At 36.0% G+C, this 25,482-nt stretch overlaps 4 protein-coding genes and 1 long non-coding RNA gene across 10 annotated transcripts; 2 read left to right on the forward strand and 3 right to left on the reverse strand.

Moving 5' to 3' along the window:
• Window positions 1–536: 536 nt before the first annotated feature.
• On the reverse strand, window positions 537–7,061 carry DUF6 (agenet domain protein). 5 transcript variants are annotated; one of them, XM_018123880.2, is made up of 10 exons: window positions 6,331–7,061; window positions 5,200–5,601; window positions 4,216–4,671; window positions 3,701–3,751; window positions 3,474–3,585; window positions 3,089–3,300; window positions 2,516–2,612; window positions 2,330–2,434; window positions 1,712–1,861; window positions 537–1,559 (listed from the first exon to the last, which is right to left on the reverse strand). In XM_018123880.2, the coding sequence occupies exons 1-10, from the start codon at window positions 6,802–6,804 to the stop codon at window positions 862–864; spliced, it is 2,757 nt and encodes a 918-aa protein (XP_017979369.2). In that variant the 5' UTR covers window positions 6,805–7,061; the 3' UTR covers window positions 537–861. The 5 variants fall into 5 exon arrangements, with proteins under 5 accessions (XP_017979369.2, XP_007051195.3, XP_017979366.2 ...); XM_007051133.3 differs by having other exon boundaries at window positions 1,712–1,774; window positions 5,185–5,601; XM_018123877.2 differs by having other exon boundaries at window positions 1,712–1,849; window positions 5,185–5,601.
• A 139-nt stretch (window positions 7,062–7,200) lies between these two features.
• Window positions 7,201–8,572, forward strand: NFU1 (NFU domain protein 1). The gene is made up of 3 exons (XM_007051135.3): window positions 7,201–7,628; window positions 7,891–8,027; window positions 8,107–8,572. The coding sequence occupies exons 1-3, from the start codon at window positions 7,256–7,258 to the stop codon at window positions 8,293–8,295; spliced, it is 699 nt and encodes a 232-aa protein (XP_007051197.3). The 5' UTR covers window positions 7,201–7,255; the 3' UTR covers window positions 8,296–8,572.
• LOC18613746 (insulin-induced protein) lies at window positions 8,509–10,206 on the reverse strand. The gene is made up of 5 exons (XM_007051136.3): window positions 9,600–10,206; window positions 9,373–9,491; window positions 9,009–9,197; window positions 8,859–8,910; window positions 8,509–8,775 (listed from the first exon to the last, which is right to left on the reverse strand). The coding sequence occupies exons 1-5, from the start codon at window positions 9,867–9,869 to the stop codon at window positions 8,662–8,664; spliced, it is 744 nt and encodes a 247-aa protein (XP_007051198.1). The 5' UTR covers window positions 9,870–10,206; the 3' UTR covers window positions 8,509–8,661.
• A 1,088-nt stretch (window positions 10,207–11,294) lies between these two features.
• LOC18613747 (myb-like transcription factor family protein) lies at window positions 11,295–17,414 on the reverse strand. 2 transcript variants are annotated; one of them, XM_007051139.3, is made up of 17 exons: window positions 17,045–17,414; window positions 16,855–16,941; window positions 16,471–16,536; window positions 16,331–16,390; window positions 16,134–16,190; window positions 15,843–15,972; window positions 15,599–15,666; window positions 15,346–15,438; window positions 15,170–15,217; window positions 14,729–14,905; window positions 14,308–14,418; window positions 13,754–13,849; window positions 12,368–12,439; window positions 12,191–12,251; window positions 12,076–12,110; window positions 11,851–11,962; window positions 11,295–11,632 (listed from the first exon to the last, which is right to left on the reverse strand). In XM_007051139.3, the coding sequence occupies exons 1-16, from the start codon at window positions 17,156–17,158 to the stop codon at window positions 11,885–11,887; spliced, it is 1,353 nt and encodes a 450-aa protein (XP_007051201.3). In that variant the 5' UTR covers window positions 17,159–17,414; the 3' UTR covers window positions 11,295–11,632; window positions 11,851–11,884. The 2 variants fall into 2 exon arrangements, with proteins under 2 accessions (XP_007051201.3, XP_007051200.3); XM_007051138.3 differs by having other exon boundaries at window positions 11,295–11,662; window positions 17,045–17,413.
• Window positions 17,415–17,661: 247 nt separating this feature from the next.
• On the forward strand, window positions 17,662–19,117 carry LOC18613749 (uncharacterized). The gene is made up of 2 exons (XR_001926347.2): window positions 17,662–17,814; window positions 18,263–19,117. It is a non-coding gene; the product is annotated as an uncharacterized LOC18613749 (long non-coding RNA).
• Window positions 19,118–25,482: the final 6,365 nt, after the last annotated feature.

The following is a 25,482-nucleotide window of genomic DNA, read 5'->3' on the forward strand; positions in this document are numbered from 1 at the left end:
CAATCTTAATTTGTAAAATCATTAACGTCAAAATGCATGAGTACTTTTTGTAATCATGGAAATATTTTGTCAATAACTTGTACAATACCTCTCTAGTTTAGGTGTTTAAAAGATATGGCAGAAAGCAAGAAGATAAGTAGTGTTTTTACCAATAATATCCCCACAAGAGTTCATCGTACATGACTCAAGAGTTGTTCAACAGTTTGGTTTGTCAGATCAGAGTTACAAGAAGATGCTAAAACGGCAATTTCAAGATTGAATGGAGCCTCGCCAGAATCTGTGGCGAAGTTTCTCACTGGAAAAAACCAAGTACAGAACATCCAGGAAATGAGATTCCATAAGGGAGACGAGAGAATAGTGGTGGTAAAAAGAAGCGGAACTCATCTCAAAGTGCTAGGTTGCCTCACGCACAGGTCTTAAAGGGTGAAAGAATCCAAATAATCTGCAATTCACCTCACCAGAGGTGAATCGTGAGTAGTAAAAGATAGATTTACGTCCCGGCATGAGTGAAAAAGCTTCACTTCTTTAAGAGCAGGTGCAGCAGCAATATTGCAGAAAATCTATTAAAAGGATTCCACAAAAGTTAGTATTTCACATTTTCAGTATTTCTAGTCTAGGGGAAACAGGTCCACATTTTGACTCAAAAAAGACCCCATTACTGAACATACATGACTCCAAAGACCAAATGCTATGTGCATGAAACAACTAATACATTCAGATCTAATAATTCAAATGACCCTACTGATCACCTAACCTAATCACCACTACAGTCGCATCCACATATTTAACAACAATAATCGTCACCTGTGCTCCACAAGTCTCACTGTTATGAACAAGAAACCTTTAATAGTGCACCGTCAATCATGGCAACTTCCAAGGGGCAGTAGCTACTTTTTTAAAATCCTGTGAGGCGGTCTGAATAACGTCATTTAGAACATCTACTTGCAACCTCAAACTAGCAATCTTAAGATCCTTGGTCTCCTTTTCTGACTTTATGGCAGTATGTCTTTCTTGTAACTCAGTAATCTTCTTTTCAATCTCTTCCATCTCGTCTTCAAATTTAGTTGTCTCCTTTGTATTCTCAATTATCTCCCTTCCAGCATTTTCTCTCTCTCCTAGATGCTGTCCTTGCCCTTCCTTGATTGACAGTAATTCATTCAAGCGATGTTGAAGTAAAGTAACATCAAATCCATGCTTTTCCAAGTCATTAAGACTTTCCAAAATGCTGTCAAATGTGTTTCTAGGGTCATCAAAATGCAACATGGATATCTTCTCAAACAAACCAGCAAAGGTTACCATGATTCCAATTGCCGATCCTTCAATAAACTCTTCTTTGTTTCCAACCAAAGGTTGAAAATGTGGTTTTTGGGGCACAATTTGGAAGACATCCATTGATTCAATTGTTCGCCAGACAGGCGATTTCTTCACAAAAGGCAAACTTCGATCATCATCAAATGGACTTCTACCTCTGGCATCAATTGCAAGAGATTCTACTGGAACATCAACTAGTCCTTCTCTTTCCTCATTCCATCCATTGACAAGCCTACCAGAGGAAAGTCCTAGAGGAAAAGAAGCACACTCAACAACAACATAAAAGTAAAAAGCCAAGTGATGATCTACATTCATGTAACAACAAAGAGAGAGCGAGAGAGAGAGAGGAAAACAATTATAAAAGCAAATGAGGAGTCGTATATCTGATGAAGCAGCTTACTTGATTCTTCATCAACTGAAGAGTGCATTCCTCCTATCCATGTTCGTAGCGGTTGATCCTCATCTGCCATGTTGGAAATATCAGCAATCGCCAAGTGAACCTCTTTTGTTTTGTAAGCAGAAATATCAGTTGTCCTTCCTTTAAAAGCATCTTAAGGGGTCAAAAATTAACAAAATAGGATGTTAATCCACAATTTATAAGGTGCGTAACCAAAAACTACAAAAGACTAAAAGATAGTCAAGACGTAATTACATATACATAAGGTAAAAGCCAGCAACAGAAACAAGAAGAAAAAGTGGTTCGGAACATGCATAACCTTTCTTTCCAACATAACCGTCCCCACCCCCAATGCAACAAAAAGTTTCCCCTTCTTTCAGGTTAATCACTAGCCGAATCTTTTTTCCCAGTAACTGCCCCCATTACACCAACTATTCTTGTATTATTTAGAATACCAATTGGAAAGTTCATTTGAGAAAACAACTACTACACTTGACTTGAGTTAAAACTTTGGAAGTCTCGACCCCAATGCTTCCCAGACAGCCTTATATAGCAGTTATTTTAATTTCCTTGAAGCATATTAGCAACATCGACAAACCAAGAATTGAAACCTCCAAGTACCTGACAAATCCACCCCTTTATGTTTTGACAATTCAGTCTCATTACTCGTACAATCTTTTAAAGCTTTTTCATCAGCAAGACCTCCAGTCCGATTTTGCTCCTTACCTACAACTCATAATACTAAGTTCGCATAAAATGCAGATTTATATATACCCATCAAAAACTAAAGCTTAAGTTATCATATACCAGCATCAAAAGCCTTTGGACTTGTAACTACAGATTTACGTGGTCTTCCCCTCTTCCTTTTCTGATTGCTTACTCCAACTTTCTGCTCCTTTATTTCCTATATCAGTAAGACCAACAGTTAAAAGGACTACTATAACGAATATATAGGAAAATTAATCACCATAGGGGATGCCCATTCCATGTTGGCTACCATATCAAGACAAAGACAGGCTATGGAATAGGCTCAAGAAAATAGAAATTTTAGCAAAATGGGCTGACTACACTCAAAACAAGTCACACCGTATAACCAAGCACACCATGGCAAAATTGCTCAACTTTTATAAGCATTTGAAAAACGATATTGCTGAAGGTAAAAGTTTGACAAAAATGTAGTTCTACAGACCTTAAAGTTGACCACAAATGCTACATACCTATGATCATGACAACTAAGGGAAAAGAAATATAGGTCAATATTAACTGAATCCAACAGTATAATGACACACTTTGTTCTCATTAAGAATTTAAGCAACTTCAAATTAATAGCTTATCTTAGCAGTTTTCTCTCAGCCAGAGACTATTAAGAATTTTGCTTACCATGTTCTCATTTCCCACTGAATCATTTACGCTATTCCTTGGATCCCCCTTTAGCTTCAGAGATTCATCATTAGGAATCTGAAAAGAATTTTCAGCCTGCGAAGTCTTTGTGGACTTTGCTGTTAATCCTAAGATGATAGGCATTTCAACTTCTTTCGTTTTAACCTCTCCTTCGTTAATTTCTTCAGCAGTTCCTGTAATTCCCTCCTTGCCTGAAAATATGTAATATGCATTAAGTTAAACAATATATATGTATATGTATGTATATATATATATACATATACATGTATATATACACTATATATATGTGTGTGTGTGTGTGTGTGTATATATACACATATACATATATCAAACCTGGAGCACATGAACCAAGGGCTATATATACCTGCTGTCGAAACCTGTGGACCTTCACTTGGTGACTTTCTAGCTCTTACATTCCTTTTCACAAGGTTACTTATTTTACTGTCAACTGAACCGACTTTCTGCCGCTTAGTCTTCTGCATTAGTAAGGGGAAATATAGGTCAGATGAAAGTAGTAGCAACAAGTGCAGATCAGGCATATTGGCCAATGGAGCCAAAAAAACCAAAGTGCCAATAATCATTGATCATTACCCAGTTAGAACGGTGATGTTGACAGAAAAGGCAGTCATTCGAAGCAGTTTGCTGCAAAGCAAGTGGGGCACATTGAATATCCCAGTTGAAAAACAACTTTGCTTAACACTTGAAACAACCCATTGAGAAGTATCAACCTCAACTATGTCAAGCAGGACAAGTTTTGATGATATTCTTGAAGACATGAATTTTTTTTAGTTGGTACGATACTAAAGGGGCAAGCTAATCTTCATTTCTTCTTTGAGTATTGATTATACTTGAAGCCAGACATTATTTTCTAACATAATTTAGAACAAAACTTACTTTAACACAGGATTTTTAGAAGCTACGTGCTTCAGTTGAAAGGCAACTCAGGGACCATACACAGATACCATACAGTTGTGAAGTGGACTGGATTTTAATGTGATATTTATACATTTCTCATCATCAAATAGGAATGTAACAAAAAGGAAACAAATATGATCTTATGGTGATAATATGAACAATGAAACTCCAAAAGAAGAAATCTAACTCACAGTTGTGCTTCCTGTCAAAGGGCTCTCACTCTTAGCACAAGGCTGATCTACAATCACAGTTTTCTTCGTTAATCTAGTTCCTGTTCCACCAGTCTTTGGAGTACCTTCTTTACATGATGTTTCATTAAGCATATCTTTCAACTGATCGCCTGAGACTGATGATCGTGTCTCCACTGTGTTTCCTTCGGTTGACTTTTTCGAAGGGCGTGAGCGCAAAGTGTTGCCATTAGGTGTTTCTAGTTTGATCTTCTTCTTGCTTGAGAGCAAAGCATTGTTTTCATCAGCGGGAGTTGGCTGCTCCATAAAATTCTTGCTTATACTTGTCAAAGGAGTCTTATCTTCAGTGCTATCCTTTGTGGCAAACAAACTTCCATGTTCTCCAGCCACCACGGGGTTCTGAGTACCACAGTGAGCATTTCCTATCTGCTCTTGCTCTTCAGAAGCAATTAAGACTTCCTGAAACAAAAGCCTATAGCTTAAGCTACCAATAAATGAATAACCTTGCATTGGCATAATAAACTTCTACAATAATCACAATGAAGTATTCTAAATCTACAACAGGAAGTCCAGGTGATGCCAGAACTAGAACAACATTTAAGGCATTCGACATGGCAAGTTATTATTTGTAAAATCTGAGTAGATTTTAAAGCAAACTAAAATGTATAATCCACAACTAGCTCAACACATCTGTATAGAGATAATGGAAATAAGAGTAGCGAAGGAGATGAGACATAAATGCAATGCATTTTTCAATCTAGTAATATAGAGAAGGTAATCATTGAAATGAGCAGTAATCAACTTAGACACAGTCAAAAAGCACATTTCAAATCAGTATTTCCTTCTCTTCTTAAGATAAAATTAAAATGTATACTCTAGGTCCATGTTCAATACCACGAACACAACAATGAGCTCATTTAAATTTAAGGTGGGAAAACAATGGCAAACAAAAATTGTCAAGGGAAAAGATACCTTGGATTTACTAACCCATTTGCCATTAATCCATTCAACGTTAGGCCTTATATCTGTGTGAGTGAGTTCCTTGTCCTCATTTCCATGCTTAAAAAACACATTGTACCTTCTTCCAGTAAGAACTTTGGTAATTACTCCACTTCGCCAACCAAAATTATATGTTGTATCCACTCTTTCCAGCAACTCATAATTTCTATCTGCATAACGAGGAGGAGTGGGTCTGATATGGAGGGAATCTACAACAACTTTTACTGTCCCAGACTCATCATCGTTCCTTGAGCTCTGATACTTCACCAAGAAACTATTCTCCCCAAGTTCTTTTATGACTAATGCAGGGAACCAAACATCACGTATACTTTCTTTGTCAATACTTACCTCCACTGCTGTCCCTGAGCTAAAAATGGAGCCTGTTGATTGCTTTAAAAAGATAAAATTAAAAAATAAATCACTCACATGGTACAAAAGGTCAACCAGGCTGCACAAATCTTCAATTCCACAAATGACATATAATAGAAAACAGGATAATACCGTCTTAAAAACTACGCAAAGTGAGATTAACCAACAGCAGAGATGCATAAATGTACAAACACATGCAGAGTAGAAACTAATACACAGACGACATAATAACAATTGGATCTGACATAAACAAGAAAATGCAATTACATTAAAAAATAAATAAAAACTAAACAAGAGGCAAGCATGATTCAGGAAAATTACAAAGTTCGCGCGGCTATAATTGCCTTTTGCATCCAACTACAATTGCATGATACCAAGGCCAAAATATATTACAAATGAAAATTAGCAGAGCTAAAACAAACAAAGAATATCAAATTAAACATATTGTTCGAGCTAATTATTTAACTCAAGCACTCAAAAAACCCTAACCATCTTGTATACTTTTTGCAGTAATCATGAAAACATAGTTGTAATAGGAAATTTTTAAAGGTAAAAAGTTACATGCAGTGAGATCCGCAATTTCGACATAAAAAAAATGACAGCTAAAATTAGTGAACCCATAAATTACCATTTCCTCCAAAATACAAAACAAAAAAATTCAGCTCTGGAATATGAAATAAACCCAAAAATCCCAGATAAAAAAGAATTTAAAAAAAAAAAAAAAACCAAGATGGCCGTGTTACCACATACCTGCTTTTCAGGTCGAACCCATTTGCCATCGATCCAATCCCAATGAACCCTCAAATCTTTGCTCTCAAACTCAATAACATCGGGAGGATTATCAAAATAAACCCTATATTTCGACTTTTCCAAAACCCTTCTCACAACCCCAGTCCACCACCCATCTCTATACCTCGCATCAACGACGTCGTTTACCTCAAACACTTGACCATCCTCCTCCTTCTCTTGAGGCGGCAACGGCCGTACAAAAGCGGGGTCGACGTGTTCAGTCAAAGGGGATGAGCCATCTTCGGCGAGCAAAGTCTTGTACTGAACCAAGGCCTTCTTGCGTTTCTTGGAAGTGGATTTGGGAGGGAATTCGAGAATTGTGGCCAAGTACCAGGCGCCTCGAAAGCCTTCCTCGTCGCTGCTGACCTCGACTGGGGTTGCTTTGCCGAAAGGTTGTTGTTGGAGTGCGTCAGTGTCAGGAGGAGGATTCACCATTTTCGGTGAAGAGTGGAGTGTGTGGTGCGGAATCTTTGGTGCAGAAAACCCTAGGGGGTTTTCCGGTCTTTTGTCCTTGTGGTCAAACAGCTCCAAATTTTTTTTAAAAAAAAAGATGTAAACAGCTTTTCTTTTTATTTCTTTTTCGTCTTTGAGAATATTTATTTTTGTGGGTTTTGGCGGGATAGTATTAGCATTTGCCCATTTTCGACCTCTCTTTTACCATCTTATATAATAAATAAATGGTGGGAGAGCACATAATCACCACTTTGACGGTCCGTGTAATTTGTTCAAGTTTACAACAAACATATATACCTTGCTCATGATATTATGTAATATGTCAATACTTCTTTCATTTTTGAAAAACCACTACTTCTGAAATAAAATAAAACAAATTAAAAAGTTTCAAGCTCCACCACAAGTAACAACTAAATAGTCGTTTTCTTTTTATATGAGAATCTTTTCCCAGATCAGCAACAATTCCGCACCAGAAATGGCGTCCATTGCAGCAACCAAAACCCTCACTTCTTCTTCTCCGCAAGCCCTGACTAAAACCTTTCGAATCCCACAATTCATATCCCAAAACCCACACAGACGGGTCCCTCATACAAGAATCCAACTGAAAACAACCGTAAAAGCGTCGAGCTCCAGCCCAAGCGCACCCACTGGCTCCTCTCCTGGGCTGTACTCCGCACAGCAGTTCGAGCTCACTTGTCAAAACGTGGACCTCGTTCTGCAGGATGTCAGGCCTTACCTGGTTGCCGATGGCGGAAACGTCGGCGTTGTGTCCGTTGAAGATGGTGTCATCTCTCTCAAACTCGAAGGTCACTTGGGTCTTTTCTCCTGATTTATTGACAATTTCGTTTCATGATTCTTGGTCTGGTTGACTTTTCTCTCTTCTTTTTAAAAAATTTTTTTTTTATACTTATGGCTATTTTATAGAAATTTATTTATTTCTGCTATTATGTAAACCAGTTTAGTAATAAAGCAAGGGGCAATCAGTTGGCTTTAATGTATTTTCCCACATACAAATTACTACAATTATTCAAGTGAACTGAGACTTTGCTGCATTATATTTGATGACAGGAGCATGTGGAAGCTGTCCTAGCTCAACAACCACCATGAAAATGGGGATTGAAAGAGTTTTGAAGGAAAAATTTGGAGATGCAGTCAAGGATATTCGACAAGTATATGATGCTGAAGAAAGGGAAACAACTGTTGAGGTGGGTTTTCTATTTAAAATAAAATTGTCAACAGGAAAATTGTGTATCGGCTAAATTAATTTGGCATTCATAACGACAGGCAGTGAATCGTCATCTTGAGATATTGAGACCAGCTATTAAGAATTATGGTGGGAGCGTGGAAGTGTTATCCATCGAGGCCGGGGCATGCGTTGTAAAGTATACGGGGCCTGAATCCATTGGATCAGGAATCAAAGCTGCAATTAAGGAGAAGTTCCCAGATATCATGAATATTGTCTTTACTGGCTAGCTTCATTTTTCGCATTAGAAGCTGAAAAAGTTGATGATCTCTTCTCTGGTTTCACGAAGACTGAGATTGCTTTGCATCTGAATTCTGACGCCGGTTTGTCTATGCATGTACCATTCAGTTAATACTTATAAGATATGCAATCCCAAGGTAAAGGTGACTGCATATTTTATCTAGATGCATAGGTTATCGTTTTCATAGTGAATGAAATATATGTAATCTTGTAAAGATACTCATTTCATATTTCATTTGGAAATTTAAATCACTGTTTAACATTCAATACTCATAAGATTCTCTCATCTCTGGCGTTTTACTAAGCAGCTGCAGTAAAATTTGAATCATGGAACAGATCCTTATCAGCTCCTTAGATTAGATAGACTTCTCTGTATCAGCAGCATTAATGGTTGATTGTAGCCAGCGTGATAAACAGACAATGAATGGCGTGTAAGCAAAATAGCAGGTGACTGTCCAAGTAACTAGTCCCTGTATAGAACTCAAACTCTCAACTTCTGATGTCATAGAAGCTTCTAATTGATTAAGTTTCTCTTTAGCAAATAACTAATTACCTGTCCAAAGATCTCTACATATGCTTGAGGGTAGTACCAGAGGTGGAAGAACCTGAAAGTCAGCAAGCATCAACATTTTAGTGAAATTGTATATAGCTACTTCTAATTATTTTGTAGGTGATGAAATTATGCTTAAGAAAGCAATCTTACTTCATCAACGGAATTTCAGCTAGGGGGCAGCATATGCCAATGATGGATGCTAAGGTGAAACCCAGCCGTGTCCTGTCCAGGGAGAACCATAAAAGCTCTGCCGCTGCAAATAATATGTAGGCCTCGATGTTGTCCGCTACTCCATTTTTATACATTTCAGCACTCAGTTCGATAAATAGCACCAATGCTCTGTGTTCAAGAGATATGGTCTAAGCTATGAGGCAATACAGTTTGCAGTAATCTGAACTGATTCATGTTTAGTTTCATTGCAGTGCTTAAAACATTTCCTGTAAATCCGCAACCGTATCCTGGTTGAGATCATGAGAAACAGAATTTAGAAACTAGATAGCATTAATTGACTCACATCAGAGACCCGCCCGCTTTTTCCAGGGTCCCCTCGGGAACTTCTGAAGAAGCCTTTTCATCCAGGAAGAGTTGCAGCAACCCAACTGTGCAGTAGAACAATCCCAGCAAAGGAGGGACCTAACACCATTCCAACACATAGAAATTATCAGAAAGATAGAAAAACGAAGAGAGTCTGGACAGTAAATTAAGAGGCACAAAGAAGAGGTAACCAAGAATCCAATTTACCCATATATTCGTGTGGAGAGGACCAATGTTTATTGCCCCACTTTGGTAGACCACGAGGTCGACCCTCGAATGAAGTCCGTCAATAAGGGGACCCAAAACGAAACCAGAACCAAAAAGCGAGAGAGAGATAGAAGGCCAAGAGTTTCTTAGACTTGTTTTGCTCTGCTTTCTTATACTGCAACAATCTATGGACCGAAAATGTTTCAAATTAACACTGTGAGGGGGTTTGAGAAGCAGTCGAGGCGAGCTTAAAGCGATGAGGTTGGTCATGCTTATGCCCTCACGTTGGACACTTGGAGAAACACGTGCTGATCTTTTTGCTTCTACTAAAATTTCAGATTGAGCTCTAGGTAGGAGACGGTGTGGATCCAATTTAGCGGTGGGTACAGTTTAGGATTAAATCTGAACCACAGAAGTAAATTGTAGAATTGGAGGCCATAGGTACGCAAATACGCAAATTGATGGTGACGTGAAAGTTGAAACTGAGAGCCGGTGGCACCTTCAATCATCAGCTGCAATTCAGTTTGCAATATCTGTCGTGCTCTGCTCTGTACACTGCGCCGAGATCCTGGAGCACCTCCCTTAACTCGAGGCTCAATTATTATTATTTTTTTATTTTTTCTGCAAGGGTTGTAAGTTACCCTGAGGCCTTGATAAGTTAGACGGAGCCAGTGGATAGATGTCATGAATTCACGCTAATAAGAGATGAAAAGTGTTATACAAATATAAGTTTTTCATCACTTATTAAATGTATTTTTTAAGTTAAAAACATAAATTCGTAATTTATAAATTTATTTAAATTTTATTTTTAAAATTTAACGTACTTAAATCTTCATTGATGCGTCTCATAAGAAATACAAAAATCAAGATAAATCTGAATTAATATAAAAGTCTCTATTCTCGCATTCCAATCTTCATTAATATAAAACTCTCATGAGAAATACAAAGATCGAAGTAGATCCAAATTAATAAAAAAATCTCTTCTCCGTAAGTAAAAAACTAATGCAATCCAAATTAGTGTAAAAACCCCCATTCTTTATGTGTAAAGAGTCAATACGATAAAAGCATTATACAATTAGATGGAGTATAATATCACAAATCACACATCACCAAAAATTAGATAAATCTTGAATATATAAACATAAATCTTTCATAACTTATTATACACATTTTTTAAGTTAAGAATATGAATCCATAATTTATAAATCTATTTAAATTCTATTTTTAAAATTTAAGAATAACAAAAAATCCGAAGACTATAAGAACATTGGCATGGCACATTGGGAGAAGCCAGCCACATTTACCAAGCCGGAGACTGGACCGCCAGGGGAGCAAACGACTCCTAATGAAAAAGCGTTACGAATGAAAGAGCTTGATATACACTCGGGCTTAGCTTCGCAAATATCTTAGTCATCATTGGCATGTGAATTTAACTTTGCACATGAATGGCCGCGGATGCAGATTCGAAGAAAGGCAGAGGAAGTTGGAAAAAAGCAAGCAACAATTTATGGCCAAAGAAATAATCTTCATCTTCCTCTCTCACACACGTTAATGTTTTAATAATAGATTCAAAATCGTAAGTTCTCCGATGGAACACACATAGTTACATTTTTAACATTCTTCTATCATTTGGTGGGGAATTATAATAAGAGACTAAAAACTAGTGAAAGGTAAGTATTAGTTCCTCACCACAAATTCTCCTGTGAAGACATGTTGACTTCATTCTCATACAGAAATATATTTACAAGGGTCAACATAAACGTAAAATTACAAAGCAATTAGCACCTCGCCTACCAGAAAATTTTACAAAATCAAACGTCCAATTCCCAGCTAAGGAAATCAGTAAAATATGTCAGATTTTGAATTCTGATGCTTTATGCAAATCATTCAAAAAGATGTTGAGTTTTTCCTACTTGTGACTAAAAAGCTTGTATTTGGTTAAGAAAATAAGTTTAGTAGTCAAAACATCGAGCTTCAAAATCTGCTTCTGATGTACTTGGCAGATTCATAATGGAGCTGCCACGAGCCTGCCCCTGAAATCCCGCAATGTAATCAAATCCAGCCTGGTGGATTTGGAGTATCAAAAAAGCAATATCCTAACTAAATACTAGAGAAACATGGTAAAAGATACAATAGAGAATCTACATCTATAACATCTAAACTGGGACCCAGTTCAAGCATGGAAACATAACCAGCTCATAGACAACTTTCTTTTTTTTTTTTTTGGAAAGGTCTCATAGAGAACTATTACCTTATACGAGGTTAATTTGCTTGCTCACCCCTTATTATAGATCTGAAGCTTTCATCTTTCTTGGCCTTTTGTGAGCTGGTGAAGATGGAGTCTCAGATACTCTTCCAGGTCCCTAGAAATGACATCATAAGAAGAGATTACATCTAAACTAAACAAAGCACAGTGGCATTGGAAAATACACAGGCAAGCAAAGAGAAAAGATTAAAGAACATAATTGGCGCACACCTTGCGTTTCTGCTCCCTTTTGCCAGCCCTTTCACCTAAATTACAGTCAAATATGCTAGTAATCAAAAACATATAACCAACTCATCTCAAATAAAAACTAAAAGAGATATATTACCTCCAAAACTAATGGCGTCAGGAACAAATGTTCGATCCTGATCCACAACACGATGTGATCGCTGCACATTAACAGACTCCAAAATTTCAAGAATTGAACAATTCAAAAGGGGTTCTAATAATCAAAAGTCCATAAAACTAGAAAAAATTATAGAAATCAGAAACTCAGATTTTCAACCTTAGGTGTGCCTGGCATATCACCGTAGGAACCATCACGGAAAGATGAACCCTCTGCCTCCTTGTATTGCAACTGTTAAAAATCACATAAGATCAATGAACTAAGCAGCACACCACCTCTAATATTGTGAACTACTAATCAATCATAATTCAGACACAACCTATGGATGTCTTTCCCAACTGAAAATCTACAACCCCAGACTCTTAACATCTTAGCTTAATTAGTACAGGTAAAATGAATGATCTGATTTATATTCAGAACTACCTATCAAACTTCTACAAAAATAAGAAATCTTTGTATATGCTTTTCATGATAAATAATAAATTCATTAAAAAAAATGGATATATGAACTATAACTAAATCACACAATAATTTTGTTGATCTTAACAAAGTTTGGCCTTCTGTTAAAACCCAAAAATGATACTCTGTCAGGGAAACACTGGGACAGAAAATCAGACACCTCAGGTTCTAAAATAATATTCAATCCAACTCTAAGCATGTGCAATAGTGCATGAAAACCATTAATACTTGAAACTGCATAGTAAGACAAAAATCATTAATACTTGAAACTGCGTAGTAAGACAAAGTTGCCAGTCATTCACCAAGAGACAATTTATCACTGTCTTAGTTTATCATATTGCACGTCATTCTTCTCTAAGTTGAAACAAAAAAAGACAAAGTCAAAAAGGGAATAACATATTACTATTACTAACAATCATCCAGGATATAGACAGAATAGAAGCCTAGAATGGATCAAAATGTGCCAAGGTAACTTCTGCTAAAAGAAACAAATTTTAAACATGACATGTGAAACAAACATTCATGGGTAAATACTTTCGCCTTCTAATTTTTAGTCATGATTCCATGCAAGTCCATTAGTTTTCGAAATGAACAATCCATCCCAAAAGTATAAACACCGTTAACAAAAAATATAAAAGGACTAAAATGCTATTTCTTCTTTATTAATTTAAAAAATTATTATTATTTTTTTTTTTTTGAAAAAATTAATAAAAAGTAAAATTATCCTTCCAATATTGCCACGTCATCAAACTAACGAAAACATTAACGGTTGACTAACGGCTGGACCTATGTGTCCAATGAAAAATATTTTTTTGGGACGGGATATCCATTTCGAAACCTAATAGACCCTCTTGGAATTTCGATTAAAACTTAAGAGGATGGGAGTATTTTACCAGACATTCATTCATCCGTTTACTTTAAGGGGGAAAAAAGAACTCCAAAATAGAAGCAAAATACAACTTATGCGCATTTCACCTAACTATATGAGTAAAGGAGTGGCATTCACTACATTTAAGGATTAGATATTATAAGATACAAGCACAAAGAAGACCCCTAATCTTTAGATAAATTAAAGATATGAGATACCTGTTTCTGCAGATTCAGCAAAGTTAGAATTTCTTTTCTTAATTCTAGATGCTCAGCACAAACAGCCTTTGTTGGCACCTTTGGTTTCAAATTAACCTGTAAAAAATTAGTTTAGATTTTTACACCCAATTTCAAAAATATAATTAAACTAGATTAATGAAGAATGTTCACAGGATTTAGAATTGAATCACAGCCAAATGGATAGAAATAAGGAGCAATTGGCAATATTATTAAAAGTAACTGATAAACAGGATTAACTTCGAGTTCTTAATATGAGCAGTCATCTAACAATGACAAAAATTATAAACAAGCACACTCAACTCGAATTATGTCTGTTTTACTGAATCTCTAGATTGTCTCCAATAAAACCATTTTCATCTGAAAAGATAATAAGACCTCATGATCTGAGAAATCATACTACGAATATACTCATAATATATATTCTGAGTTTTAATATCTGGTCATCATGCATATAATATTACAATAACATCATCCACCAATAACCAATATAAGAATCTCTGCACAGCATCACATTTCAGGGAGCATAGACAAACCTCAAGATCTTGTAAGGTTTGCTCAACCCGCTTGATGGTCCGAAGTCCAGCAGAGGAGCTTGCAGCTTGGACCATTTGCTCAAGTGCATATGTTCTCAAATATACTCGAAGCTGAAAATTATGTAAAAGCAGTTAGCATACTTGTTTACAAGAGCAAAGAATATCCAGAAACAACCTTTGAAAAGCACACACCCTCACACACACAAACTTCCAAGGAGAGGTAACAGTTGCCTCAGATATTAATTTGACCACAAAAAATACTGGAAGAAAACAAAATGAATTATTAAAGGGGAGCACATATAATAAGTCGGATCACATACATTTCCTAAGGACAGAAGCAGCCACTTCTAATTGTTTATTTATTTTATTCTTTGATGGAAAGAGACGAGAGAGAAAACTGAAGACTAGATGTCACACATACCATGCGCAAGGAAGCAAGAGTAGAGGCATTATCAGCCATTATTGAAGTAGAAGGTGCAACAGCTGCAGAGGGAACTTGAACACTGGATGGAGATATAGTATCTCCATGACCAATAGCCCTCTCAACACTTTCAGGACCAATATCTGATGTGACTGGCAAATCAGGTTCTTCAGCACCCTGAACAGTTCAAAACATAGAAAGCTAAATTATTCTAGATTGTGGAAAACCCAGGTGCAATCACATATGCAAGTATATGAACCCCCCCTCCCCACCCCGATTTCTTTCTAAGTTTGAACGCAAAACTAATCAAGTTGAAAATTTTATTTCCTTTGGTTCCAATTCTGAAATCCAAGTATGACATAAACTGACAGAACTATTAACACTCCCCTTTCGTTGGCAATTGCAAATGCCTAAATAGCAGCTTGTCCAATTAATACTTACCTGTGCAGCCATGCGTGACTCGGCTATTCTTTTCGCTTCGGCAAGAACCTGCAGAAACAAACCATAGACCAGTCAAGATTTTGAGTACTTATTCAACCAACAAGCTCACATGCAAATAAATGCTGGGAAGGTCATATGATAAACAGCAATCATAAGTGAAAAGCAAAAGTATATACCTCGGCATCTTTCCGCTCTTGCTGCTTTGTTTGAGAAAGGACCATCGATAAAGCACGTTTGCGTTCCGTCTCTTGAGAAACATTGTAGGGTTCCTATACCGAGAGGATAATATCAGAACTATACTAAATAACAAAGGAAATCAAATAATAATCTAGAGTGATATAAATACTATAACAGCTTATTCCTGTTACTATAAATTGCAACATAAAAGTAAATTATTCATATAAAATGCTGCTTATATAGCTACCAGACCTTAACAAGAGGATGCCCTGCAACTTCTCCAGGAGATGGAGCCCTAGCAATCAGTATGGCTCGAGACACTACATACAGATAGTGCCATAATCATTATGAGAACCATATAACATCTCAAAAATAAATTGAAATAAAATTCCATAGATAATGGATAAAATTATATGCAAATTCAAACCGTAGAAAGAACAGAAAAGAAGTGACTTGGATGATTGGCAATAGAAAGTCTAGCAGTTGGATAGAATACCACTATAATAGCGATCCTTCAATTCCTCCACAGTCCGGAATGTCGGGAACCTGTCAGCTATAACAATGAAGCGGAGATCAAACCGTTCGCATAAGTCAAACAGTTGGTCTGTCTCTTCCTTAGTCCACACCTAATTAACAAGGCAAAAGAAAAGAAAATTAAACTGACAAATTGAATTCATGGCGGCTCAAATACAGGCCCTAATTCAACAACTAATTTCACTTAGAACCAAACTGAAGCAATTAGTGGGAAAACTTAAAAATAGAGCTGCAACCTCAAGTTGATACATACAGGATCAGTTAAATACTTTTCATACTCCTCATCTGTGTATTTGATAACATCAACAGACTGCACCACACCAGACGAACAAACATGTTCAATTTCATGAACAAACAAAGTATAAAAGAAAAAGATAAAACAAAAAAGAAATGCAGCATAAATTATTTTGCGACAAAACATAGAGGGAAAAAAGAAAAATATATTATTACCTTATTATACTTTGCAAAGGAATAATCACCTGTCGGTGGAACACCATTTACGACTCGCACCTGTAAGGTATACAAGAGACTAAGACCTTAAAAATGCACACTTAGTTAAGGGAGAAGTCTTTCCAGAAACAGATACTTGCCCAGTGGTAAAGTTGCAAATCATCCTTTCGTGCAGAGCTTGTGAAAGGAAGCCACTGCCATGTGATCTGAAGAGAATTTCAACAACATCAAGAAACACGGGGCAAATTATAACTTTGACACCCAGAAATATCAAATTTAAATTATTCAACATAAAAATATTCTACTAAGTTTTATGCTCCATATGGTTGTTGCTTATATTACTTCCTAAGATTTGAATGAAAGCAAATGCAAACTAAGATCCGTGAACCTCCAAATTTTAACCTTTGGTTCATCAAAATTTACTTTTTTTGCATTTGCATCCAAATGTACTTTATTTTCTTATTTGGAAGTAAAATGAAAGCAAAAAAAAGTAGTCTTTCAAGCAAAAGGAGTCTTAGCAAAACCTTCTCATCCGATGGTGGGCGTCGTTTCAATTGGGAGGCGTCAATTGAAGGCATAAGCGGAGCTAACCCTCCCGTAAGGGCATAAACCTACGATTCCAACCAAAAAAAGAAGCCCTCTTTCACTCAGTGCAAGCTAAAAAATGAAAAAAGATTGAAAAACAAGCGACTTAAATTTTTTTTTTTCTTTTACCTCGCGAGAAATGCCATCGGGTTTTCTCTGGGAATCTTTCTGGGGACGTGGTTTCTTCTCTTGGGTTATTGGCAACGGAGTTTTCGGCAGTCCAAGGATGTCCTTGGCGTCCATGGTAACTTTTCACCCCTCCCCCCAGATTTTTAATTAGGGTTTTTGCGAACCAACCAAATTTGCCACTTCTTCCTAGAGAAGCAATTGGCTTCTGTTTTCGGGAATTTAGGGCTTCGATGGGGATTCAGGGGAAAATTCTAGGGTTTTCTTCGAGCGCGAAAGCAGTAGTTTTTTTTAGCAGAGCAAAAATTAACTGTAAGGTTATTGATTGGGTAACTGCCTGCTGCTCCTCCTCCAGTTCCAATCCACTACGTGTCTTTTCCGGTTTTTATCTTTTATACGACTACTACTATAAAATTTTGAATTTAAAAATTTCATTATATTTTTTTCTAAATATACGCTAATAAAATATGAAATACATAAAGTTTTATTTAATTTATTAATATTTCAAAATATACCTCAATAAAAATGTAACAACTACGGCCAATATAATAATATATAAAATAATAATCTCTATATATTACTGGCGTAGGTTGGGCTTAGGCTAGGTGAGGTCGGGTCCACCAAGGAGAGCCCACCTAGCTGGATTCATCTTAAGCAAACCATTTCTAGTTTTCCTTCGTGTTTTATTATTTCCACCACCATCCCCGGGCCTCCCTCCCTATTCCCCTTTCCCTTTCTCGCTCTGCGGGAGCCAAGCTGAGGATTCTTCAAAGGTAAGACAAATATTACCAATTCCTAAAACAATTTTTGCATCACAAGAGTTCATTCTTTCTCCTCTCTCTCTCTCCGGTGTTTCCGATTTAATTCCTGATTCTTTGTCTTTTCTTTTCCATCCTTTCAATCCATTGGTTTTGTGATCAGCTCTTTGTTTTGCAGCGTTGAAATAATGTCGTGATTAGTATCAGTTCAGAAAGCACAGTTTAGATTAAGTAAAAATTAAAGGGCAACCCTTCTTTGCTCTGTCGGCTGTGCTTATAGACATTTATGCTCTTTATTTAAATGTAGTAGCAATAAAAGCAAAAGGTAGACGAAAGCCAACCCCTTCGTCCCCTTTTTCACTGTTTCCTCTAAGCAACTAATACTATTTTTCTCATCAATTATACGTAAAATTCTTGTTTTTCCATCTGATTTTTAAGATTATCCTACTACTTATTGCTGCAGGTTTATTAATTAACAAGATATCATCATGGATGCTATCATCGCTAAAACTGGTATGGTTGGCAGCATAATTCTAAGGAGATTCTGTAGAAGAGCAATCTTCATGGACGATGATCAATGCTTGGCAAGCAGCTTCTTCATAGCAAAGGCATGTTAACCTGTTCTTTGGTGCTATCCTACCTGAGCTTTTTAAAAAAAAAAAAAAAACTATCCCCTTCTTCACCTTATTTCCTCTCTCTCTCCCCATCCACCATAATCTCTTCTTGACCTTGTAAGACCTTTTCTTGACCTTGTAAGACTCCTAGCTAAATCTGCTACTCTCGTTATTAACATCTTGAAAGGTTTCTTATCAGAATTTTCATTTTGAGAGCTATGCAATTAGCATCCGCTGTTCCCACCTAACTCACCATCTGCGTCTCTGTCTATCCCTCCTGAGCTATATAATAAACAAATCACACTACAGAAACCTAGTTTTCACATGTCAAAATCCCCTATATCAGAATTCAGAAGCCATTGCAGTTGCAGCAGCTAGTTATAGCTTCAGAAAGGGCATGCAATGGTTTTCATATAATCGGTTATTTAGTTTATCCTTTGGTTGTAATTTAAAGAAAGGCTAAAAGTGTGATGGAGCGTAGTCGAATAATTGTAAGGCTTTCGCTCATAATCTATCGTGGTTTGTCTTTCTCCTCCTTTTTTCGTACTCATCTGAGTAAGCATTGAATTCCACTCTGTATTGTTATGCCTGCAGAAAATTAAACTCCATTCATGCAGGCAGTAGAGTTGTCAGATTGTTTGATATTTTGTTTTTCCGAACGGGAACTTTTATTTTGCCATTGAAAAGTCGCTAATATTCTCTCAGATCTTTTTAAAGGGCCACCACCTCGTGATTGTTGCTGCAGGAATATACAATGATTTGACAATGCATAATTGGTGTTGTGCTCTTTTATGTTCATATGTTTTGTGTTGGCATGTTGAGGTGGGGCTGGATTTCGACGCCTCTGCGCATACTTGTTCCGGAGTTGGTTCCCTCGGTACATCAATGTCCTTTTGCTGTGTTTTCTTTTCTCTGTGTCTGAGAGTCAATCTGTTCATCTTCAAAAACCCAATTAAAAAACAAACAACAGACAAGAAAATGAGCAGGAGTACTGAGTACTGACTCCCTGGATAAAAAGAAAAAAAAAGAACAGAGGTACTGGAACAGGGAATTTATAAATTTTGAAAATTGGACGACCATTCAAGTTTATGTCAAATTGACTGATAATATCAGAACCGGGCATGTATTGTCCGGAGTTCGAATGCTGGCTATAGCATTTCCATGTGAGAGTCTTCCTCATCATAATAGGGATGGAGGGTCTTCCTCAATCCGCTAAAACTTCAATACTATACTGTAATCCAATGGATATATACTTTTTTGCCACCAAAAGGATAGCACTTGAATTATCAAGCCAAAATGTCCAGATTCATCAACACTATGGAATGTTAGTTGCTTGAGGTTACTCTCTTACTCCTCTGCACTGCAATGCCCAAGTGGTTTAATCTGATAATTTTTTTCCTTGGTTGTCTGAGTAATATTTGTCAACAAGAACAGATGGAATAGGCTTTATGATAACCACTTCTACAAATACGTTTCAAAGGATGATGTACTAGAGGGATGAAATGGGGCAGTAAAGCACTTTAGAAAAAAAAAAAAAAAAAGGGAAAAGAAATCTAAGACAAAGACTTGTAAATATCCCCCTTCAGGGATATGGCATGCCACTATAATTTGTCTCCACAGGTTCACTACCTCCCCTTTTTCTGTCAATGGTTGAATTTAGGTAAAGATCAACCATGTTAGCACTGGATTGATACACTTTTCTGAAGTGTCAAGCACATTTGAGCTCATCTTTTCAAAAAAGCGATTTCCATCTTTTGGGTAACATGCTAACATGGGGCACGTTTAATTGGAAGATAGCATCAATGGGTAAGCTCATTCTTCTAGTGGAAAAAAGTAGAAAATGACGCCCTCATGACAATTTTCAATCATCTTTGCTACGGTCTTCAAAAGTTTCAGGCCCTATTGTCAATGGCCTATAAAAACTTAAATGAGATAGTATGATCTGCTATCGTGTAGTTTCTGTCACAACAAAATCAGACCCCTCCGGACATTCGTTCCGTAGGCTACACGTGGACTTTTGGATCCCGACATTACTTTCGTGGATTTATTGACCCTAACAACCTTCGGTGGTTGTATTTAACTTTGGTTGCTGTATTTATGAGACCAGTCGGCCCACGTACGTTAAATAGGTTAAAAAACTTATAATGAAGGAAATATATACGGGCTCATCCCTGTCTTTTATCTGGGTACTGATCTAGGAGCATCCCCATGGCCATAGCCCCATTATTTGCTTTGGATCCGTAGTGGCCTTTTCATTGCTCCAACTGATGGTAGCCCTTAATTCCCTTACCTAGGCTTTGAGGTGATGGTAACTTTTTGGGTTATTATTTTGACCTGATACTGTCCCATAATGATTCCAGTTCACGGGAGGCCCATAGACATCCATCCTTCAGAGGCCGTCATCCTGCTCCTGTCACAAAGGAGAAAACACTGACGTCCTCCGGTTAAAGAAAGGGGAATTTCATACTATTACATTAACACTGCTATGCACCCACAATTCTTTGGAATGGAGTTCCATCGGAAATTCGGATCAAATGTGTCGTCTACACCACATACATGATTCAGATGAATTTTGATGGGTCAATTGTCCTACCAATGATTTGGAATTGAATATGGTTTTTAAAGATACTCGAGCTAGCGTTTCAACAAGGCTGCATGTTCTAGCGAATTGGTTAACCATTTTTCACAAAAGGGCAACAGGAATTCATGGATGAATATATGGCAATTGACAAATGCTTTTGGCGGTCTTGGCAGGAATCCTTTTCTTTGTCTTACTTATTTTCTATTCTCTATATGGTGTGGCGCTCTTTGCAGTGCTCTGGTGGCTGCATATGTAACCTAAGCCGAAGGCTGCAGAGCAAAAAGATCAACCACTAAATAAATAACAGAAAAATTCACTAATGAAACTAAATCATTTGAACTATGTATATTTAATTGGGGAGTGACAAACATATAAAATAAAGAAGTGAAATTATATGGTTTCTAAAATATTCTGTCGTATAACACAAACATAATAAGACTAACCTGCCCCAAATGCATCCTTGAATATAATATCAAAACCTATATATGCCAGCTTGAACAGTCCTTTGTCTGAAGACTGCAGTCCAATATTCATTCCACATACAAACGCTCGCAAAGATTCGATAGTCCTAAAGCTTTATCAAGTCTGCATTGTCCTCTTCTTCTCTGTCCACTCGCAATTTGTCATCACATCAAAAGTGTATTACTAATTATCACAGTGCAATTGAAGTTATAGCAACGATTTGATCGACAGAACAAGTTGCAATAGCTCCGGCCAGGAGATGCAGACACAATCCAACTGGCAGTCACTTAATTTGAATCTTCCCCACGACAAAAATTCTGTACGAAAATTTAACTTACAGTTCTCACGGAAAGAGCCAGAGAAAATGTCATAGGGAAATCTTGGCAAGGCAAATGTTGATCCATTTTCCATCGGTTGGACTTGGAGACCCAACTAAAGAACCTTTGACTAGATAGCTTTTTGTTGCCGACTGGAGTCGTTGGATAATAATAAGACACAACAGCTCGGTTCCGTTCCAAAGATGGAACTGTTAAGACATTTTTATATAATGAGAAAATACACGTACTTCTATAGTTTATTCTTTGTAGTTTGTGCATATAAGATCTAATTTAATAAATTCCGATTTAGATGCTTTGCTGTCCATTCCCAACGTGTGTTTCCTTCATTTAAAGATGAATAAGTTAATCTTTTCATGCAGATGTTAGGTTTTTCGATGTCGGTTAACAGATACAAAAACAAACTCGTTTTTTTCTCTTTCCTTCTTATCAATGTCATCAGTGTTGAAGATCCATTATTTGGTACTGAAGGGCTTTCCCTTGTGGTCCCCAAGTAGCTGTCTCAACTTATCAATTTCATTTGTTCTTTCTTCCCCTTTTACTTTTTGACCGGTGTTCCAGCTTATTAGATTGCAGGTGATCTAATCATCGTGTGTGTGTGTATATATGTATATAAATATATATGCAACTGCCTGCAACTCTTTCTGATAAAAGACGGTCCAAATTCTTACTGAAACTTGATCAGTTGTTGTTCTGACGTGCAGAAGTGAGAATATCACTGATTTTTTAAGACAAATTTTAGCAACTTTTCTTCTTGTTGTTCAATTTGTTTATATGATGAACATCGAATACATTCTATACTGCATTTTCTGCAAAAATATATTAGTAAATCACTTAATGTGTCCCCATGTGGCGACAAAGATCACCCACCTCAAACTGAATTATGCAAACCATTTGCCATTTCCTATTATTCTAGGAAAAGATTGATAACATTCTTTGATGACTAGGGCGGCAGTTACATGAGAAAAAAAGAAAAGGGCAGTTAAAAAGCAGGTGGTTCCCAAGGAAATAGTATGGAAAACTTTTATTAGCAAGGGTCTAAGCCAGGATCTCATCATTTCACATTTGATTGCCTGATACCATACATGCCTAAATGGACTTGTATTAATTGTCAGCAAATTAATCCTAGCTTTCAAGCAGTGGCTCCAGATTTTCTGATGATAGTTAATTTCTACTGTCAGAACGCTGCTGCTGCCTGCCAACAATATACATTTATGTAATCCCGAGCTTTTCTGCAAGTGCACACAATTAAGCAGACAAACTAACTAATTGCACCTAATATTTTCATCGTATAATATCAACAATTTAATCTTTCAAATGATTGCTTTTGGGACTTGTAAATGTAAATCAACTGCAACCGGAAGCTCTTGTATATGCAGAAACACAGCAGACAGCAGTAGTTGAGATGTAAAGATCCTAATTCTACTCAGAGCCACACGCTTGCATTAATTATTTTGTTTTCATTTGTCATAATCAAAATCGTTATCATTATCATCATAATGCTATTAGACAATAACCGTCCAACCTAAAGCTGGAGAGCTGGGAATGGCCGAAAATGATTGTCAACTGCATGCCCACAGGATTTCATTTTGTGACCAGCACTCGGCACACGTTAATTTTCTCTTCCTTTACTTTTTGGTAAGCCAATATGGCAAGACCTTTAGCTTATATCACATTATTACTCTTTCCTCTGTAACTAATTCATGTATTATTTCACTATATTTTAACACTTAAAATATGGGTTAAGCATTATTCTCTCTCAAACCCCTATGTATGATCATTCATTAACACTCAAACAACTTTGATATTATAGAACTTGTTCTGCAAATTGCCAAAATGTATTCTTTTCTTCTTTAATGTTCTTCATCTCTCTCTCTCTTTTTTTTCTTTTTCCGTTAAATTTGCTCAAGTTTCTTCCATTATTAATTATTTAACAAATTATTAAGTTCCCTTATTATTTTCATCATCATCACAGTCATGATTATTGGGCCATTGTCAATTTATCAAAAAACACCCACTAATTGACAGTTATTAATAGGCTGTGTAGGTCCACCAACCTTTGCATGTAGTGGAGTGGTTAACGTCAAAAACTTTGTGGCTTTTTACTAATAATCTCTGCTATTGCATTCGACTCATCCTCACCAAAGAAATGCAATCCCCATAGCAACTGGCATTTCACTTTTCTTTAGTCAAATGTATCAGCTGGTAATTGATTTGGTAAAACGTTATCTCACATGAGTATATATATAACTAAAACCAAAGCTCTCTTTTTCCTTCTTTTCCAATTACCCTACTTATATATATATATATATTCCATTCTTGCTTTTAAAAAAGAAAAGTTTGATTTTTTTTAGTTTAATTTCAAGTCTAGTCAATTTATGAATTATTTGGTAGCTAGCTATCTAGTGGAAATTAAACTCGACCCAATACTCTGATGGAACTAACAGCTTATGTTTATTACTATTAATTGCTAGTAGTATTATTTAACAAGAGGGAATCATGTACAAATTAAATCTAAGATATCTATTTATACTTCCTCTTGTATCTTTACCAATTATATATATGTTAAATATATATAAGGATAATTAAAGACAGTGATGAATTCAAGATTTATTTTCAGTGAGGGTAAACTATATATATACAAAATGTATAAACATAAATTAACTCCAATGTAAAAAAAAAAAAAAAAAGTCTTGTTTTAATGTAGAGATAATAAATTACAAAAGTTGTTTACGAGTTTTAATAGTTTGGAAATGTTGTGAGATTTTTAATTATCAATACTATAAAATATATTTTTCTTTATATATGTAACCAAATATTCATTTGTTATTTCTTTATATACACCAAATTATTTTATTAATATAAAAATTTTCAAATAATAAATTAGAACTCTACTATAATCACAAAGTATCAAAATACAAAGAAAATAATTAATCATCACTTGGATGTTTTCTAGCTTTGAAAAAGAAAGTGAACTGGCATTTTTACATAAAGCTACTTGTCTTTATTTTTTTCTTTCTACTGCTTTTTTTTTTAACGTTTATTATTTTTATAATTTTCTTTGTACAGGGAAAGTGACGGGAGAGATAGAAGATAATTTTTTTGGCTTATAAACATCTTTTGCTTTTTGTTATTTTGTAATTTTCCAAAGCTTTGGTCCGTTTCATATTAATAAATAAATAAATTATAAAATTTTATTTTATTTAAATTTACATATTATTATACTTTATTATTTTACAATATAAGTCACTTTGTATTATCATTATACTTTTATTTTTTTCAATATTTATAATGATGTGATATATATTTTGTTTTTTGTCAATTACAATAAAAATAAAATATAAAAGAGCTAAATCTTTTAATTATTTTTATAATAAAATCAAAAGAACATTAAGAACTTACTCAATACTGTTGCTCCCAATTCCAATCCCTCCCCGAATAAACAGACACGAGGGACATAGTAGCCTTTCGTATTTCAGTGTTATGCTATCATATTTCTTTTTACTTTAAAAGAAAAAAAGGCTAAACCACCTTATCCTAAACTATGTGCTGAGCACAGTGGAGGGGGGGGGGGGGGGGGGTGTATTTATTATTTGTGCATTCGATCTACAAGATCATATGGGCAAAAGCTTTGGTACATAAATAAGACTATATAACAAAGTTTAATGCACATGATACATATGATAATGTC

This window comes from Theobroma cacao, chromosome 1, assembly GCF_053813885.1.
Source record: "Theobroma cacao isolate CCN51 chromosome 1, ASM5381388v1, whole genome shotgun sequence".
Lineage (NCBI taxonomy): Eukaryota > Viridiplantae > Streptophyta > Magnoliopsida > Malvales > Malvaceae > Theobroma > Theobroma cacao.

What these genes read in the sequence shown, in the direction of transcription:
- NFU1 (XM_007051135.3), top strand. Translation starts at nt 7,256, where the DNA reads ATGAGAATCTTTTCCCAGATCAGCAACAATTCCGCACCAGAAATGGCG. An exon ending in CATCTCTCTCAAACTCGAAG is followed by an intron (nt 7,629 to 7,890) that starts GTCACTTGGGTC and finishes ATTTGATGACAG; the next exon opens with GAGCATGTGGAAGCTGTCCT. An exon ending in AAAGGGAAACAACTGTTGAG is followed by an intron (nt 8,028 to 8,106) that starts GTGGGTTTTCTA and finishes TCATAACGACAG; the next exon opens with GCAGTGAATCGTCATCTTGA.
- LOC18613747 (XM_007051139.3), bottom strand. Translation starts at nt 17,158, where the DNA reads ATGGACGCCAAGGACATCCTTGGACTGCCGAAAACTCCGTTGCCAATA. An exon ending in AAAAGTATTTAACTGATCCT is followed by an intron (nt 15,973 to 16,133) that starts GTATGTATCAAC and finishes CTTGTTAATTAG; the next exon opens with GTGTGGACTAAGGAAGAGAC. An exon ending in CAGGGCATCCTCTTGTTAAG is followed by an intron (nt 15,439 to 15,598) that starts GTCTGGTAGCTA and finishes CTCTCGGTATAG; the next exon opens with GAACCCTACAATGTTTCTCA.
- LOC18613746 (XM_007051136.3), bottom strand. Translation starts at nt 9,869, where the DNA reads ATGACCAACCTCATCGCTTTAAGCTCGCCTCGACTGCTTCTCAAACCC. An exon ending in AAAGCGGGCGGGTCTCTGAT is followed by an intron (nt 9,198 to 9,372) that starts GTGAGTCAATTA and finishes TCTTGAACACAG; the next exon opens with AGCATTGGTGCTATTTATCG. An exon ending in ATGTAGAGATCTTTGGACAG is followed by an intron (nt 8,776 to 8,858) that starts GTAATTAGTTAT and finishes AGTTCTATACAG; the next exon opens with GGACTAGTTACTTGGACAGT.
- DUF6 (XM_007051132.3), bottom strand. Translation starts at nt 6,804, where the DNA reads ATGGTGAATCCTCCTCCTGACACTGACGCACTCCAACAACAACCTTTC. An exon ending in GGGTTCGACCTGAAAAGCAG is followed by an intron (nt 5,602 to 6,330) that starts GTATGTGGTAAC and finishes ATCTTTTTAAAG; the next exon opens with CAATCAACAGGCTCCATTTT. An exon ending in AACATCACCGTTCTAACTGG is followed by an intron (nt 3,586 to 3,700) that starts GTAATGATCAAT and finishes TTACTAATGCAG; the next exon opens with AAGACTAAGCGGCAGAAAGT.